The 18850-nt window shown below is 49.1% G+C and overlaps 1 protein-coding gene across 1 annotated transcript in view; it reads left to right on the forward strand.

Annotated features, from left to right (window-relative positions):
• Nucleotides 1-483: 483 nt before the first annotated feature.
• LOC129834096 (FH1/FH2 domain-containing protein 1-like) overlaps nt 484-18850 on the forward strand; it is a 32518-nt gene continuing 14151 nt past the window's right edge. Inside the window, exons 1-2 of the mRNA XM_055898855.1 lie at nt 484-873; nt 17055-17161. Coding sequence (XP_055754830.1) covers nt 709-873; nt 17055-17161 — 272 coding nt within the window. The 5' untranslated portion in view covers nt 484-708. The remainder of the gene's footprint in view (nt 874-17054; nt 17162-18850) is intronic.

Below are 18850 nucleotides of genomic sequence, written 5' to 3' on the forward strand. Positions count from 1 at the left end.
TCTCGATATGTAATACCCCTGTCTGTTAGGTTTATGTACTATTGTTTGTATATTTCTGTTTTTGTATTTGTTGTGTTCATATGTATTTTTTTATAAAATAAAAAGGCCTACAAGGCAGATTAAATGTCCACTTCACAGTCATTCCAGCAGAGGGCGCTCTATCATTGTCATTGTTAATCCTAATTACTTGGGAACGGATCTAACATTAACAGTTTTAATTGGCGGGTGTTAATTAACAAATGAGCAAAAATATTAGCATACCTAATTAGACTATCAATAATCGATTCCTCGGTTAATATTAGGCTTCGCACACCATTTTTTTCTTCTCCCAAGTGTTTAGTAAATTGATGTTTTCCGCCGAAATAGCAGTTTGAATCGTGTCAGTTTAACTACTGTGCCGGATGTAGCTCAGTCTATTTCCATCTCATGAGTCACTCATTTTCAACTTCCAGCAGCAATTCCAACACCGCTTCCTGATACCTGACGTCACACGGCCACCGCGAGGGGTTGTCCGCTGTTGTGTTTTGTACAGCAACAGTTTCCCTTTAACCCAGAGAGCGCGCGTCAAGCGGCGAAGAAGAAGTTGACACTTTTTTCTCCTTTATTTTAAATGGAAGTTTAGGACAAGGGGAATATATCCGCAGGGCCACAGCTCTACACCGCGACTGACAGTAGAGAAACGTTATCCCAGTCGGCAGAGGCAAAACCATGGCCATTATAACCTGCCGAGTGCAGTACTTGGAGGACTCGGACCCTTTCGTCTGCACCAACTTCCCGGAGCCACGGAGACCGCCGCCCTATGATCTGGACGAAAACACCGCTTTGATTGAGCAGATCGCCGGGGTTCACAAACTCCTGGAGGCGCCGCTGAAGGTACGTTTCTTTAAAAATTGGACAGCCTCGTCCTCTTTCTAAAATAACTTGGTGCGTTCGGGGAAAATATGCTGAAGCCACGAGCAGTCTACCTGCACAGGTGTGATCCCCCATGGTGATTGACAGGCTGACGTCCATGGTCATGTCATCCACAAGACGGGGGGGTATCCTTGTCAAAAGGAGCCTACCAGTACTTTATTGACAGTCCAGTTATTGCATATTTCAAAAAGAAGGTAGCCTTGATAAATGAATATAAAGTAATAAAGTTACCTTGGGAAAGTTATCTAAACTTGAACATGCAGGTGAATGATTATAGGTAGTTGATCAAGGACAGTTTCATCCTCTAGTTTGCTGAACGTTGTTGATTTAAACAGAAACACGTATTTGGCTCAAATGCAAATGTTGATTTAACCCCCTTCCAAACCCTCTGTGTTAACCTTAGGGTTAACACTATTAACCTTAGGGTCAACACAGAGGGGTTAGGGTTAACACAGAGGGGTTAGACAGGGTTAGGGTTAACACAGAGGGGTTAGACAGGGTTAGGGTTAACACAGAGGGGTTAGGGTTAACACAGAGGGGTTAGGGTTAACACAGAGGGGTTAACACAGAGGGGTTAACACAGAGGGGTTAGGGTTAACACAGAGGGGTTAGGGTTAACACAGAGGGGTTAACACAGAGGGGTTAACACAGAGGGGTTAACACAGAGGGGTTAACACAGAGGGGTTAACACAGAGGGGTTAACACAGAGGGGTTAACACAGAGGGGTTAACACAGAGGGGTTAACACAGAGGGGTTGGGGTTAACACAGAGGGGTTAGGGTTAACACAGAGGGGTTGGGGTTAACACAGAGGGGTTGGGGTTAACACAGAGGGGTTAGGGTTAACACAGAGGGGTTAGGGTTAACACAGAGGGGTTAGGGTTAACACAGAGGGGTTAGGGTTAACACAGAGGGGTTGGGGTTAACACAGAGGGGTTAACACAGAGGGGTTGGGGTTAACACAGAGGGGTTGGGGTTAACACAGAGGGGTTAACACAGAGGGGTTGGGGTTAACACAGAGGGGTTAGGGTTAACACAGAGGGGTTAACACAGAGGGGTTGGGGTTAACACAGAGGGGTTGGGGTTAACACAGAGGGGTTGGGGTTAACACAGAGGGGTTAGGGTTAACACAGAGGGGTTGGGGTTAACACAGAGGGGTTAACACAGAGGGGTTGGGGTTAACACAGAGGGGTTAACACAGAGGGGTTAACACAGAGGGGTTAACACAGAGGGGTTAACACAGAGGGGTTAACACAGAGGGGTTAGGGTTAACACAGAGGGGTTGGGGTTAACACAGAGGGGTTAGGGTTAACACAGAGGGGTTAGGGTTAACACAGAGGGGTTGGGGTTAACACAGAGGGGTTGGGGTTAACACAGAGGGGTTGGGGTTAACACAGAGGGGTTGGGGTTAACACAGAGGGGTTAACACAGAGGGGTTGGGGTTAACACAGAGGGGTTGGGGTTAACACAGAAGGGTTAGAAGGTGTTTCTCCTCCGTGATTAAGAACTAGAGACTGCTTGTCTCCTTCAAAAACATTCCTTAAACAAATCAACCTAATCACTCCCTTGCCCCGGGGTGAGAGCTAATCATCCCAAATGGCACCCTATTCCCTGTACAGTGCCCTACTCTAAGGGCTCTGGTCAACAGTAGTGCACTACGTAGGGAATAGGGTGCCATAGGGCTCTGGTCAACAGTAGTGCACTATGTAGGGAATAGGGTGCCATAGGGCTCTGGTCAACAGTAGTGCACTATGTGGGGAATAGGGAGCCATAGGGCTCTGGTCAACAGTAGTGCACTACATAGGGAATAGGGAGCCATAGGGCTCTGGTCAACAGTAGTGCACTATGTAGGGAATAGGGTGCCATAGGGCTCTGGTCAACAGTAGAGCACTATGTAGGGAATAGGGTCCCATCTGAGGATGTAAACAGATACTTCCCGGGCTGTTAGAGAGCGTGGAAATGTCCGTATTGTCAGAACTTGTCTTGTATCAGATAAATGAGTCTAACAGTTATTTCAACGTTGAAGGATGAAACAACGAGAAGGGTTTTTTATTCTCTGTTCATTATAGTTTCTTTTTTTGTGGGAATTTGTGTTTATTATTTCAACATAATAATAAACTTAATAACTTTTAAAGTTTTTTTTCTCTGTTCTTCGTTTTAGTTTGTTTAGTTTATTATGGGAAAGTGTTTCCTGTTACAGAAGGTGTTTTGATACCCTCTGACCCCCCACTTCCTCCCTGGATGTCAGTTTAGTCTAAGTGGAGTTAATACCCAAGGAAAGGAAAGGGTGGGATCTGTAAACACAAGATATGCTGCAGATCCCAGCCCTGTATGGACCAGTCTGGTACCAGCCCTGTATGTACCAGCCCTATATGTACCAGCCCTGTATGTACCAGTCTGGTACCAGCCCTATATGGACCAGTCTGGTACCAGCTCTATATGTACCAGTCTGGTACCAGCCCTATATGTACCAGCCCTGTATGTACCAGCCCTATATGTACCAGCCCTATATGGACCAGCCCTATATGTACCAGCCCTATATGTACCAGCCCTATATGTACCAGCCCTATATGTACCAGCCCTATATGTACCAGTCTGGTACCAGCCCTATATGTACCAGTCTGGTACCAGCCCTATATGTACCAGCCCTATATGCACCAGTCTGGTACCAGCCCTATATGTACCAGTCTGGTACCAGCCCTATATGTACCAGCCCTATATGTACCAGTCTGGTACCAGCCCTATATGTACCAGCCCTATATGTACCAGTCTGGTACCAGCCCTATATGTACCGGTCTGGTACCAGCTCTGTATGGACCAGTCTGGTACCAGCCCTATATGTACCAGTCTGGTACCAGCCCTATATGTACCAGTCTGGTAGCAGCCCTATATGTACCAGTCTGGTAGCAGCCCTGTATGGACCAGCCCTATATGTACCAGTCTGGTAGCAGCCCTATATGTACCAGCCCTATATGTATCAGTCTGGTCCCAGCCCTATATGTACCAGTCTGGTACCAGCCCTATATGTACCAGCCCTATATGCACCAGTCTGGTAGCAGCCCTATATGTACCAGCCCTATATGTACCGGTCTGATACCAGCCCTATATGTACCAGTCTGGTAGCAGCCCTGTATGGACCAGCCCTATATGTACCAGTCTGGTAGCAGCCCTATATGTACCAGCCCTATATGTACCAGTCTGGTCCCAGCCCTATATGTACCAGTCTGGTACCAGCCCTATATGTACCAGCCCTATATGCACCAGTCTGGTACCAGCCCTATATGTACCAGTCTGGTACCAGCCCTATATGTACCAGCCCTGTATGTACCAGTCTGGTCCCAGTCCTATATGTACCGGTCTGGTACCAGCCCTATATGTACCAGTCTGGTACCAGCCCTATATGTACCAGTCTGGTACCAGCCCTATATGTACCAGTCTGGTACCAGCCCTATATGTACCAGTCTGGTAGCAGCCCTATATGTACCAGCCCTATATGTACCAGTCTGGTACCAGCCCTATATGTACCAGTCTGGTACCAGCCCTATATGTACCAGTCTGGTACCAGCCCTATATGTACCAGTCTGGTACCAGCCCTATATGGACCAGTCTGGTACCAGCCCTATATGTACCAGTCTGGTACCAGCCCTATATGGACCAGTCTGGTACCAGCCCTATATGTACCAATCTGGTAGCAGCCCTATATGTACCAGTCTGGTACCAGCCCTATATGGACCAGTCTGGTACCAGCCCTATATGTACCAGTCTGGTAGCAGCCCTATATGTACCAGTCTGGTAGCAGCCCTATATGTACCAGTCTGGTACCAGCCCTATATGTACCAGCCCTATATGTACCAGTCTGGTAGCAGCCCTATATGTACCAGCCCTATATGTACCAGTCTGGTAGCAGCCCTATATGTACCAGTCTGGTACCAGCCCTGTATGTACCAGTCTGGTACCAGCCCTGTATGTACCAGTCTGGTACCAGCTCTATATGGACCAGTCTGGTACCAGCCCTATATGGACCAGTCTGGTACCAGCCCTATATGGACCAGTCTGGTACCAGCCCTATATGTACCGGTCTGGTACCAGCCCTATATGTACCAGTCTGGTACCAGCCCTATATGTACCAGTCTGGTAGCAGCCCTATATGTACCAGTCTGGTACCAGCCCTATATGTACCAGTCTGGTACCAGCCCTATATGTACCAGTCTGGTAGCAGCCCTATATGTACCAGTCTGGTACCAGCCCTATATGTACCAGTCTGGTACCAGCCCTATATGTACCAGTCTGGTACCAGCCCTATATGTACCAGTCTGGTAGCAGCCCTATATGTACCAGCCCTATATGTACCAGTCTGGTACCAGCCCTATATGTACCAGTCTGGTACCAGCCCTATATGTACCAGTCTGGTAGCAGCCCTATATGTACCAGCCCTATATGTACCAGTCTGGTACCAGCCCTATATGGACCAGTCTGGTACCAGCCCTATATGGACCAGTCTGGTACCAGCCCTATATGGACCAGTCTGGTACCAGCCCTATATGGACCAGTCTGGTACCAGCCCTATATGGACCAGTCTGGTACCAGCCCTATATGTACCAGTCTGGTAGCAGCCCTATATGTACCAGTCTGGTACCAGCCCTATATGTACCAGTCTGGTACCAGCCCTATATGTACCAGTCTGGTACCAGCCCTATATGTACCGGTCTGATACCAGCCCTATATGTACCAGCCCTATATGTACCAGTCTGGTAGCAGCCCTATATGTACCAGCCCTATATGTACCAGTCTGGTAGCAGCCCTATATGTACCAGTCTGGTACCAGCCCTGTATGTACCAGTCTGGTACCAGCCCTATATGGACCAGTCTGGTACCAGCCCTATATGGACCAGTCTGGTACCAGCCCTATATGGACCAGTCTGGTACCAGCCCTATATGGACCAGTCTGGTACCAGCCCTATATGTACCAGTCTGGTACCAGCCCTATATGTACCAGTCTGGTACCAGCCCTATATGTACCAGTCTGGTACCAGCCCTATATGTACCAGTCTGGTAGCAGCCCTATATGTACCAGTCTGGTAGCAGCCCTATATGTACCAGTCTGGTACCAGCCCTATATGTACCGGTCTGATACCAGCCCTATATGTACCAGCCCTATATGTACCAGTCTGGTAGCAGCCCTATATGTACCAGCCCTATATGTACCAGTCTGGTAGCAGCCCTATATGTACCAGTCTGGTACCAGCCCCGTATGTACCAGTCTGGTACCAGCCCTATATGGACCAGTCTGGTACCAGCCCTATATGGACCAGTCTGGTACCAGCCCTATATGTACCGGTCTGGTACCAGCCCTATATGTACCAGTCTGGTACCAGCCCTATATGTACCAGTCTGGTACCAGCCCTATATGTACCAGTCTGGTACCAGCCCTATATGTACCAGTCTGGTACCAGCCCTATATGCACCGGTCTGGTACCAGCCCTATATGTACCAGCCCTATATGTACCAGTCTGGTACCAGCCCTATATGTACCAGTCTGGTAGCAGCCCTATATGCACCAGTCTGGTAGCAGCCCTATATGTACCAGTCTGGTAGCAGCCCTATATGTACCAGTCTGGTAGCAGCCCTGTATGTACCAGCCCTATATGTACCAGTCTGGTAGCAGCCCTATATGCACCAGTCTGGTACCAGCCCTATATGTACCAGCCCTATATGTACCAGTCTGGTAGCAGCCCTGTATGTACCAGCCCTATATGTACCAGTCTGGTAGCAGCCCTATATGTACCAGTCTGGTACCAGCCCTATAGGTACCGGTCTGGTACCAGCCCTATATGTACCAGTCTGGTACCAGCCCTATATGTACCAGTCTGGTACCAGCCCTATATGGACCGGTCTGGTACCAGCCCTATATGCACCAGTCTGGTACCAGCCCTATATGCACCAGTCTGGTACCAGCCCTATATGTACCGGTCTGGTACCAGCCCTATATGTACCAGCCCTATATGTACCAGTCTGGTACCAGCACTATATGTACCGGTCTGGTAGCAGCCCTATATGTACCAGTCTGGTACCAGCCCTATATGTACCAGTCTGGTACCAGCCCTATATGCACCAGCCCTATATGTACCAGTCTGGTACCAGCCCTATATGTACCAGTCTGGTACCAGCCCTATATGTACCAGCCCTGTATGGACCGGTCTGGTAGCAGCCCTATATGTACCAGTCTGGTACCAGCCCTATATGTACCAGTCTGGTACCAGCCCTATATGTACCAGCCCTGTATGGACCGGTCTGGTAGCAGCCCTATATGTACCAGTCTGGTACCAGCCCTATATGCACCAGCCCTATATGTACCAGTCTGGTACCAGCCCTATATGTACCAGCCCTATATGTACCAGCCCTGTATGGACCGGTCTGGTAGCAGCCCTATATGTACCGGTCTGGTAGCAGCCCTATATGTACCAGTCTGGTAGCAGCCCTATATGCACCAGTCTGGTACCAGCCCTATATGTACCAGTCTGGTACCAGCCCTATATGTACCGGTCTGGTAGCAGCCCTATATGTACCAGTCTGGTAGCAGCCCTATATGTACCAGTCTGGTAGCAGCCCTATATGTACCAGTCTGGTACCAGCCCTATATGTACCAGTCTGGTACCAGCCCTATATGTACCAGTCTGGTACCAGCCCTATATGTACCGGTCTGGTAGCAGCCCTATATGTACCAGCCCTATATGTACCAGCCCTATATGTACCAGCCCTATATGCACCAGTCTGGTACCAGCCCTATATGTACCAGTCTGGTACCAGCCCTATATGTACCAGTCTGGTAGCAGCCCTATATGTACCAGTCTGGTAGCAGCCCTATATGTACCAGTCTGGTAGCAGCCCTATATGTACAGTTTTGATACCAGCCCTATATGCACCAGTCTGGTAGCAGCCCTATATGCACCAGTCTGGTAGCAGCCCTATATGTACCAGTCTGGTACCAGCCCTATATGTACCAGTCTGGTACCAGCCCTATATGTACCAGTCTGGTACCAGCCCTATATGCACCAGTCTGGTAGCAGCCCTATATGCACCAGTCTGGTAGCAGCCCTATATGTACCAGTCTGGTACCAGCCCTATATGTACCAGTCTGGTACCAGCCCTATATGTACCAGTCTGGTACCAGCCCTATATGCACCAGTCTGGTAGCAGCCCTATATGCACCAGTCTGGTACCAGCCCTATATGTACCAGTCTGGTACCAGCCCTATATGTACCAGTCTGGTACCAGCCCTATATGTACCAGTCTGGTACCAGCCCTATATGCACCAGTCTGGTACCAGCCCTATATGCACCAGTCTGGTAGCAGCCCTATATGCACCAGTCTGGTACCAGCCCTATATGCACCAGTCTGGTAGCAGCCCTATATGTACCAGTCTGGTACCAGCACTATATGCACCAGTCTGGTACCAGCCCTATATGTACCAGTCTGGTACCAGCCTTATATGCACCAGTCTGGTACCAGCCCTATATGTACCGGTCTGGTAGCAGCCCTATATGCACCAGTCTGGTACCAGCCCTATATGTACCAGTCTGGTACCAGCACTATATGCACCAGTCTGGTACCAGCCCTATATGTACCAGTCTGGTACCAGCCTTATATGCACCAGTCTGGTACCAGCCCTATATGCACCAGTCTGGTACCAGCCCTATATGTACCGGTCTGGTACCAGCCCTATATGCACCAGCCCTATATGTACCAGTCTGGTACCAGCCCTATATGTACCAGTTTGGTACCAGCCCTATATGTACCAGCCCTGTATGGACCGGTCTGGTAGCAGCCCTATATGTACCAGTCTGGTACCAGCCCTATATGCACCAGCCCTATATGTACCAGTCTGGTACCAGCCCTATATGTACCAGCCCTATATGTACCAGCCCTGTATGGACCGGTCTGGTAGCAGCCCTATATGTACCGGTCTGGTAGCAGCCCTATATGTACCAGTCTGGTACCAGCCCTATATGTACCAGTCTGGTACCAGCCCTATATGTACCAGTCTGGTACCAGCCCTATATGTACCAGTCTGGTAGCAGCCATATATGTACCAGTCTGGTACCAGCCCTATATGTACCAGTCTGGTAGCAGCCCTGTATGTACCAGTCTGGTAGCAGCCCTATATGTACCAGTCTGGTACCAGCCCTATATGTACCAGTCTGGTAGCAGCCCTGTATGTACCAGTCTGGTAGCAGCCCTATATGTACCAGTCTGGTACCAGCCCTATATGTACCAGTCTGGTACCAGCCCTATATGTACCAGTCTGGTAGCAGCCCTGTATGTACCAGTCTGGTACCAGCCCTATATGTACCAGTCTGGTACCAGCCCTATATGTACCAGTCTGGTAGCAGCCCTGTATGTACCAGTCTGGTAGCAGCCCTATATGTACCAGTCTGGTACCAGCCCTATATGTACCAGTCTGGTACCAGCCCTATATGTACCAGTCTGGTAGCAGCCCTATATGTACCAGTCTGGTACCAGCCCTATATGCACCAGTCTGGTACCAGCCCTATATGTACCAGTCTGGTACCAGCCCTATATGTACCGGTCTGGTAGCAGCCCTATATGTACCAGTCTGGTACCAGCCCTATATGCACCAGTCTGGTACCAGCCCTATATGTACCAGTCTGGTACCAGCCCTATATGTACCGGTCTGGTAGCAGCCCTATATGTACCAGTCTGGTACCAGCCCTATATGTACCAGTCTGGTACCAGCCCTATATGTACCAGTCTGGTACCAGCCCTATATGTACCAGTCTGGTACCAGCCCTATATGTACCAGTCTGGTACCAGCCTTATATGCACCAGTCTGGTACCAGCCCTATATGTACCGGTCTGGTAGCAGCCCTATATGCACCAGTCTGGTACCAGCCCTATATGTACCAGTCTGGTACCAGCACTATATGCACCAGTCTGGTACCAGCCCTATATGTACCAGTCTGGTACCAGCCTTATATGCACCAGTCTGGTACCAGCCCTATATGCACCAGTCTGGTACCAGCCCTATATGTACCGGTCTGGTACCAGCCCTATATGCACCAGCCCTATATGTACCAGTCTGGTACCAGCCCTATATGTACCAGTTTGGTACCAGCCCTATATGTACCAGCCCTGTATGGACCGGTCTGGTAGCAGCCCTATATGTACCAGTCTGGTACCAGCCCTATATGCACCAGCCCTATATGTACCAGTCTGGTACCAGCCCTATATGCACCAGTCTGGTACCAGCCCTATATGTACCAGTCTGGTACCAGCCCTATATGCACCAGTCTGGTACCAGCCCTATATGTACCGGTCTGGTAGCAGCCCTATATGTACCAGTCTGGTACCAGCCCTATATGTACCAGTCTGGTACCAGCCCTATATGTACCAGTCTGGTACCAGCCCTATATGCACCAGTCTGGTACCAGCCCTATATGTACCGGTCTGGTACCAGCCCTATATGTACCAGCCCTATATGCACCAGTCTGGTACCAGCCCTATATGTACCAGTCTGGTACCAGCCCTATATGTACCAGTCTGGTAGCAGCCCTATATGTACCAGTCTGGTACCAGCCCTATATGCACCGGTCTGGTAGCAGCCCTATATGCACCAGTCTGGTAGCAGCCCTATATGTACCAGTCTGGTACCAGCCCTATATGTACCAGTCTGGTACCAGCCCTATATGCACCAGTCTGGTACCAGCCCTATATGTACCAGTCTGGTAGCAGCCCTATATGCACCAGTCTGGTAGCAGCCCTATATGCACCAGTCTGGTAGCAGCCCTATATGCACCAGTCTGGTAGCAGCCCTATATGCACCAGTCTGGTACCAGCCCTATATGTACCAGTCTGGTAGCAGCCCTATATGCACCAGTCTGGTAGCAGCCCTATATGCACCAGTCTGGTAGCAGCCCTATATGCACCAGTCTGGTAGCAGCCCTATATGCACCAGTCTGGTACCAGCCCTATATGCACCAGTCTGGTACCAGCCCTATATGTACCAGTCTGGTAGCAGCCCTATATGGACCAGTCTGGTACCAGCCCTATATGCACCAGTCTGGTACCAGCCCTATATGCACCAGTCTGGTACCAGCCCTATATGCACCAGTCTGGTACCAGCCCTATATGTACCAGTCTGGTAGCAGCCCTATATGCACCGGTCTGGTAGCAGCCCTATATGTACCAGTCTGGTAGCAGCCCTATATGCACCAGTCTGGTAGCAGCCCTATATGCACCAGTCTGGTAGCAGCCCTATATGCACCAGTCTGGTAGCAGCCCTATATGCACCAGTCTGGTACCAGCCCTATATGTACCAGTCTGGTAGCAGCCCTATATGCACCAGTCTGGTAGCAGCCCTATATGCACCAGTCTGGTAGCAGCCCTATATGCACCAGTCTGGTAGCAGCCCTATATGCACCAGTCTGGTACCAGCCCTATATGTACCAGTCTGGTAGCAGCCCTATATGCACCGGTCTGGTAGCAGCCCTATATGTACCAGTCTGGTACCAGCCCTATATGTACCAGTCTGGTACCAGCCCTATATGTACCGGTCTGGTACCAGCCCAATATGTACCAGTCTGGTACCAGCCCTATATGTACCAGTCTGGTACCAGCCCTATATGTACCAGTCTGGTACCAGCCCTATATGTACCAGTCTGGTACCAGCCCTATATGTACCAGTCTGGTAGCAGCCCTATATGCACCAGTCTGGTAGCAGCCCTATATGTACCAGTCTGGTAGCAGCCCTATATGTACCAGCCCTATATGTACCAGTCTGGTACCAGCCCTATATGTACCAGCCCTGTATGGACCAGCCCTATATGTACCAGTCTGGTAGCAGCCCTATATGTACCAGCCCTATATGTACCAGTCTGGTAGCAGCCCTATATGTACCAGCCCTATATGTACCAGTCTGGTAGCAGCCCTATATGTACCGGTCTGGTAGCAGCCCTATATGTACCGGTCTGGTAGCAGCCCTGTATGTACCAGCCCTATATGCACCAGTCTGGTACCAGCCCTATATGCACCAGTCTGGTAGCAGCCCTATATGTACCAGCCCTATATGCACCAGTCTGGTACCAGCCCTATATGCACCAGTCTGGTACCAGCCCTATATGCACCAGTCTGGTACCAGCCCTATATGCACCAGTCTGGTACCAGCCCTATATGCACCAGTCTGGTACCAGCCCTATATGCACCAGTCTGGTACCAGCCCTATATGCACCAGTCTGGTACCAGCCCTATATGCACCAGTCTGGTAGCAGCCCTATATGTACCAGTCTGGTACCAGCCCTATATGCACCGGTCCGGTAGCAGCCCTATATGTACCAGTCTGGTAGCAGCCCTATATGCACCAGTCTGGTAGCAGCCCTATATGCACCGGTCTGGTACCAGCCCTATATGTACCAGCCCTATATGCACCGGTCTGGTACCAGCCCTATATGCACCAGTCTGGTAGCAGCCCTATATGCACCAGTCTGGTAGCAGCCCTATATGTACCAGCCCTATATGTACCAGCCCTATATGTACCAGTCTGGTACCAGCCCTATATGCACCAGTCTGGTAGCAGCCCTATATGCACCAGTCTGGTAGCAGCCCTATATGTACCAGCCCTATATGTACCAGCCCTATATGTACCAGTCTGGTAGCAGCCCTATATGTACCAGCCCTATATGTACCAGCCCTATATGTACCAGTCTGGTACCAGCCCTATATGTACCAGCCCTATATGTACCAGTCTGGTAGCAGCCCTATATGTACCAGCCCTATATGTACCAGCCCTATATGTACCAGTCTGGTAGCAGCCCTATATGTACCAGTCTGGTACCAGTCTGGTAGCAGCCCTATATGTACCAGCCCTATATGTACCAGTCTGGTAGCAGCCCTATATGTACCAGTCTGGTACCAGCCCTATATGTACCGGTCTGGTAGCAGCCCTATATGCACCAGTCTGGTACCAGCCCTATATGTACCAGTCTGGTACCAGCCCTATATGCACCGGTCTGGTACCAGCCCTATATGCACCAGTCTGGTACCAGCCCTGTATGTACCAGTCTGGTACCAGCCCTGTATGTACCAGTCTGGTAGCAGCCCTATATGTACCAGTCTGGTACCAGCCCTGTATGTACCGGTATTCAGACTCCTTCCCTTCTTCCACATTTTGTTACATTACAGCCTTATTCTAACATGGATTAAATACACATTTTAGCTCATCAATCTACACACAATACCCCATAATGACATCACAATACCCCATAATGACATCACAATACCCCATAATGACATCACAATACCCCATAATGACAAAGCAAAAACGTTTTGTATACATTTTTGCAAATGTTTTTAAAAAACAACAGATGCCTTATTTCAACAAGGAACACAGACTGAGACCAAGGTCTCTTTAACAGCTGGGCCCTGCGTATACATGTTTACACATACAGTTTAGGTACAATGAGTCCGGGATCTGGATGGGCCACTCAAGCACATTCAGAGATTTGTCCCGAAGCCACTCCTGCGTTGTCTTGGCTTTGCGTTTAGGGTCGTTGTCCTGTTGGAAAGTGAACCTTTGACCCCCGTCTGAGGTCCTGAACGTTCTGGAGCAGGTTTTCATCAAGGATCTCTCTGTACTTTGCTCCGTTCATCTTTCCCTCGATCCTGACTAGTCTCCCAGTTCCTGCCGCTGAAAAACATCCCCACAGCATGATGCTGCCACCACCATGCTTCACTGTAGGGATGGTGCCAGGCTTCCCCCAGACTTGACACTTGGCATTCAGGCCAAAGAGTTCAATCTTGGTTTCATCAGACCAGAGAATCTTGTTTCTCATGGTCTGAGAGTCCTTTAGGTGCATTTTGGCAAATTCCAAGTGGGCTGTCATGGGCATTTTACTGAGGAGTGGCTTCCTGCAGAAATGTGTTGGTACCCTTCCCCAGATCTGTGCCTCGACACATTCCTGTCTCGGAGCTCTACGGACAATTCCTTCGACCTCATGGCTTGGTTTTATCTCTGACCTGCACTGTCAACTGTGTCAACCTTATATAGACAGGTGTGTGCCTTTCCAAATCATGTCCAATCAATTGAATTTAGCACAGGTGGACTCCAATCAAGTTGTAGAAACATCTCAAGGATGATCAATGGAAACAGGATGCACCTGACCTCAATTTAGAGTCTCATAACAAAGGTTCTGGAATACTTATGTAAATAAAGGTATAATAATAAGACTTGAACCCAATCGAACATCTCTGGAGAGACCTGAAAATAGCTGTGCAGCGATGCTCCTCATCCAACCTGACAGAGCTTGAGAGGATCAGCTGAGAAGAATGGGAGAAACTCCCCCATTCGCAGGTGTGCCAAGCTTGTAGTGTCATACCCAAGAAGACTCGAGGCTGTAATCGCTGCCAAAGCTGCTTCAACAAAGTACTGACTAAAGGGGGGTATTGTGATGTCATTAGGGGGTGTTGTGATGTCATTAGGGGGTATTGTGATGTCATTAGGGGGTATTGTGATGTCATTAGGGGGTGTTGTGATGTCATTAGGGGGTGTTATGATGTCATTAGAGGGTATTGTGATGTCATTAGGGGGGTGTTGTGATGTCATTAGGGGGTGTTGTGATGTCATTAGGGGGTGTTGTGATGTCATTAGGGGGTATTGTGATGTCATTAGGGGGTATTGTGTATAGATTGAGGGGGGGAAACGATTTAATCATTTTTAGAATAAGGCTGTAACGTAACAATGTGGAAAAAGTGAAGGGGTCTGAATAGTTAACAAACCCAGGCTAGCTTCCTCCCTCCTCAAGCTGAAGGAGTTGAGAGAGCAGAAACAGACCCAGGCTAGCTTCCTCCCTCCTCAAGCTGAAGGAGTTGAGAGAGCAGAAACAGACCCAGGCTAGCTTCCTCCCTCCTCAAGCTGAAGGAGTTGAGAGAGCAGAAACAGACCCAGCCTAGCTTCCTCCCTCCTCAAGCTGAAGGAGTTGAGAGAGCAGAAACAGACCCAGCTTAGCTTCCTCCCTCCTCAAGCTGAAGGAGTTGAGAGAGCAGAAACAGACCCAGGCTAGCTTCCTCCCTCCTCAAGCTGAAGGAGTTGAGAGAGCAGAAACAGACCCAGGCTAGCTTCCTCCCTCCTCAAGCTGAAGGAGTTGAGAGAGCAAAAACAGACCCAGCCTAGCTTCCTCCCTCCTCAAGCTGAAGGAGTTGAGAGAGCAGAAACAGACCCAGCTTCCTCCCCCCTCATACATGGTGCTTACTGGAGCTCAGTTCCTTCTGCAGTGTTTGGATACCTGGTTAATTGTGGTATTCTTTTTTTTTTTTTTCCCTTGGTTGGCATTGTTGTCATTCTGTCAAGACGATCTGGATTGGTTGGTATTTAAAGGTTGTGGAGGCTGTTAGGCTGCATACTTTAATGTGATCATGTCTGTGGAAAGTATGTAACCTACTGTACCTGTCAAAAGTTTAGACACACCTACTCATTCCAGGGGTTTTCTTTGTTTTCACTATTTTCTACATTGTAGAATAATAGTGAAGACATCAAAACTATGACATAACACATATGGAATCATGTAGTAACCAACAAAGTGTTAAACAAATCAAAATATATTTTATATTTGAGATTCTTCAAAGTATCTACCGTTTGCCTTTGCACACTCTTGGCATTCTCTTAACCAGCTTCACGTGGAATGTTTTTCCAACAGTCTTGATGGAGTTCCCACATATGCTGAGCACTTGTTGGTGTCAATATAAATTGTCCGGTGGAGTTTTTTATGAATTGTTCAGCAGTCTAATGGCTTGGGGGTAGAAGCTGTTGAGGAGCCTTTTGGTCCTAGACTTGGCGCTCCGGTACCGCTTGCCGTGAGATAGCAGAGAAAACAGTTTATAACTTGGGTGACTGGAGTCTCTGACACATTTTTATGGGCTTTCCTCTGACACCACCTGGTATAGAGGTCCTGGATGGCAGGAAGCTTGGCCCCAGTGATGTACTGGGCCGTACACACTACCCTCTGTAGTGCCTTGCGATCGGAGGCCGAGCTGTTGCCATACCAGGCGGTGATGCAACCGGTCAGGATGCTCTCGATGGTGCAACTGTAGAACCTTTTTGAGGATCTGGGGACCCATGCCAAATCTTTTCAGTCTCCTGAGGGGTCCAATGTCCATTGCTCCTGTTTCTTGACCCAAGCAAGTCTCTTCTTCTTATTGGTGTCCTTTTAGTAGTGGTTTCTATGCAGAAATTTGACCACGAAGGCCTGATTTTTCCCACAGTCTGTAGAAAGCAGGTAGCCTGTATATTCCATAGAAAGTGAAGGGGTGTTGTATCCTGACTCGTTAGAACAACGAGAGGGCTCAGCAACAACGCCGGTGTAATCAAGCTGATGACATCATCCAATGCTAGAAATAGGGAGTATTTATTCTAACCTCTGAATTAGATGGAAGACGGACTCTTTTCTATATTAGAACAATGATACCAATGTTAAGATATTTAAAAAAAAGCCTTCCCGAGTGGCGCAGTGGTCTAAGGTACTGCATCGCAGCGCTAGCTGCGCCACTAGAGATTCTGGGTTCGAGTCCAGGCTCTGTCGCAGCCGGCCGCGACCGGGATACCTACCGGGCGGTGCACAATTGGCCCAGCGTTGTCCGGGTTAGGGGAGGCTGTGACTGACAGGGATGTCTCCCGTTGCTCACTAGCGACTCCTGCGGCGGGTCGGGCGCAGTGCACGCTGACACGGTCGCCAGGTGTACGGTGTTTCCTCCGACACGTTGGTGCTGCTGGCTTCCGGGTTAAAGCAGGCATTGTGTCAAGAAGCAGTGCGGCTTGACTGGGTCGTGTTTCAGAGGACACACGGCTCTCGATCTTCGCCTCTCCCGAGTCCGTAGGGGAGTTGCAGCGATGGGACAAGACTGTAACTACCAATCAGAAGTTAAAAAACAAGTAATAAAAGATGAAAATGAAGTCTCCTTTTTTTATGTTGATGTTGACTGATGTTTACTGTTGTTTACTGTGACTGTTGTTTACTGATGTTTACTGTGTTGACTGTTGTTTACTGATGTTGACTGTTGTATACTGTGTTTATGCCTGTTTGTAAGTATTTCACTACACCCCCCTGACATGGCTGTCCCTGTATTTGTTCCGTCCCAGTTGGAGGAGTGTGCTCTGCAGATGGCCCCCAATGGGAACTACCTGGACCTGGACCTATCTCTGGGGGAACAGAAAGATGATGTGGAACAGCTCTATGACGACGTGGGGTAAGGACACCTCTCCTCCTCTCCCTTCCTCCTTCTGGTTTACCTCTCCTTCACTCCCTTCCTCCTTCTGGTTTACCTCTCCTTCACTCCCTTCCTCCTTCTGGTTTACCTCTCCTCCTCTCCCTTCCTCCTTCTGGTTTACCTTCTCTCCTCTCCTTCACTGAGCTCCTTCTCACCTCTCCTCCTCTCCCTTCCTCCTTCTGGTTTACCTTCTCTCCTCTCCTTCTCTCCTCTCCTCCTCTCCCTTCCTACTTCTGGTTTACCTTTCCTTCACTGAGCTCCTTCACTCCTCTCCTTTTCGTACATAAACACGCCCACACACACTCACACGTAAACGCACACTCACACGTAAACGCCAGCTCAGACAATCATGTAGGGGAACCTGTGTCACTTCTTTCATTCAGGGTGAACCATGAGTTCTACACCAACATGAAGACACAGTCAGGGTGTTTCAGGGTGGACCATAAGTTCTACAGCAACATGAAGACACAGTCAGGGTGTTTCAGGGTGGACCATGAGTTCTATACCAACATGACAGGGTGTTTCAGGGTGAACCATGAGTTCTTCACCAACATGAAGACACAGTCAGGGTGTTTCAGGGTGAACCATGAGTTCTACAGCAACATGAAGACACAGTCAGGGTGTTTCAGGGTGGACCATAAGTTCTACAGCAACATGAAGACACAGTCAGGGTGTTTCAGGGTGAACCATGAGTTCTACACCAACATGAAGACACAGTCAGGGTGTTTCAGGGTGAACCATGAGTTCTACAGCAACATGAAGACACAGTCAGGGTGTTTCAGGGTGAACCATGAGTTCTACATCAACATGAAGACACAGTCAGGGTGTTTCAGGGTGGACCATGAGTTCTACAGCAACACAACATGAAGACACAGTCAGGGTGTTTCAGGGTGGACCATGAGTTCTACAGCAACACAACATGAAGACACAGTCAGGGTGTTTCAGGGTGAACCATGAGTTCTACACCAACATGAAGACACAGTCAGGGTGTTTCAGGGTGAACCATGAGTTCTACAGCAACACAACATGAAGACACAGTCAGGGTGTTTCAGGGTGGACCATGAGTTATACATCAACATGAAGACACAGTCAGGGTGTTTCAGGGTGAACCATGAGTTCTACATCAACATGACAGGGTGTTTCAGGGTGAACCATGAGTTCTACATCAACATGAAGACACAGTCAGGGTGTTTCAGGGTGAACCGTGAGTTCTACAGTAACACAACATGGAGACACAGTCAGGGTGTTTCAGGGTGAACCATGAGTTCTACACCAACATGAAGACACAGTCAGGGTGTTTCAGGGTGGACCATGAGTTCTACATCAACATGAAGACACAGTCAGGGTGTTTCAGGGTGGACCATGAGTTCTACATCAACATGGAGACACAGTCAGGGTGTTTCAGGGTGAACCATGAGTTCTACATCAACATGAAGACACAGTCAGGGTGTTTCAGGGTGGACCATGAGTTCTACATCAACATGGAGACACAGTCAGGGTGTTTCAGGGTGAACCATGAGTTCTACACCAACATGAAGACACAGTCAGGGTGTTTCAGGGTGAACCATGAGTTCTACATCAACATGAAGACACAGTCAGGGTGTTTCAGGGTGGACCATGAGTTCTACATCAACATGAAGACACAGTCAGGGTGTTTCAGGGTGAACC

The sequence above is a fragment of the Salvelinus fontinalis genome, chromosome 35, assembly GCF_029448725.1.
Source record: "Salvelinus fontinalis isolate EN_2023a chromosome 35, ASM2944872v1, whole genome shotgun sequence".
In the NCBI taxonomy this organism is placed as follows: domain Eukaryota; kingdom Metazoa; phylum Chordata; class Actinopteri; order Salmoniformes; family Salmonidae; genus Salvelinus; species Salvelinus fontinalis.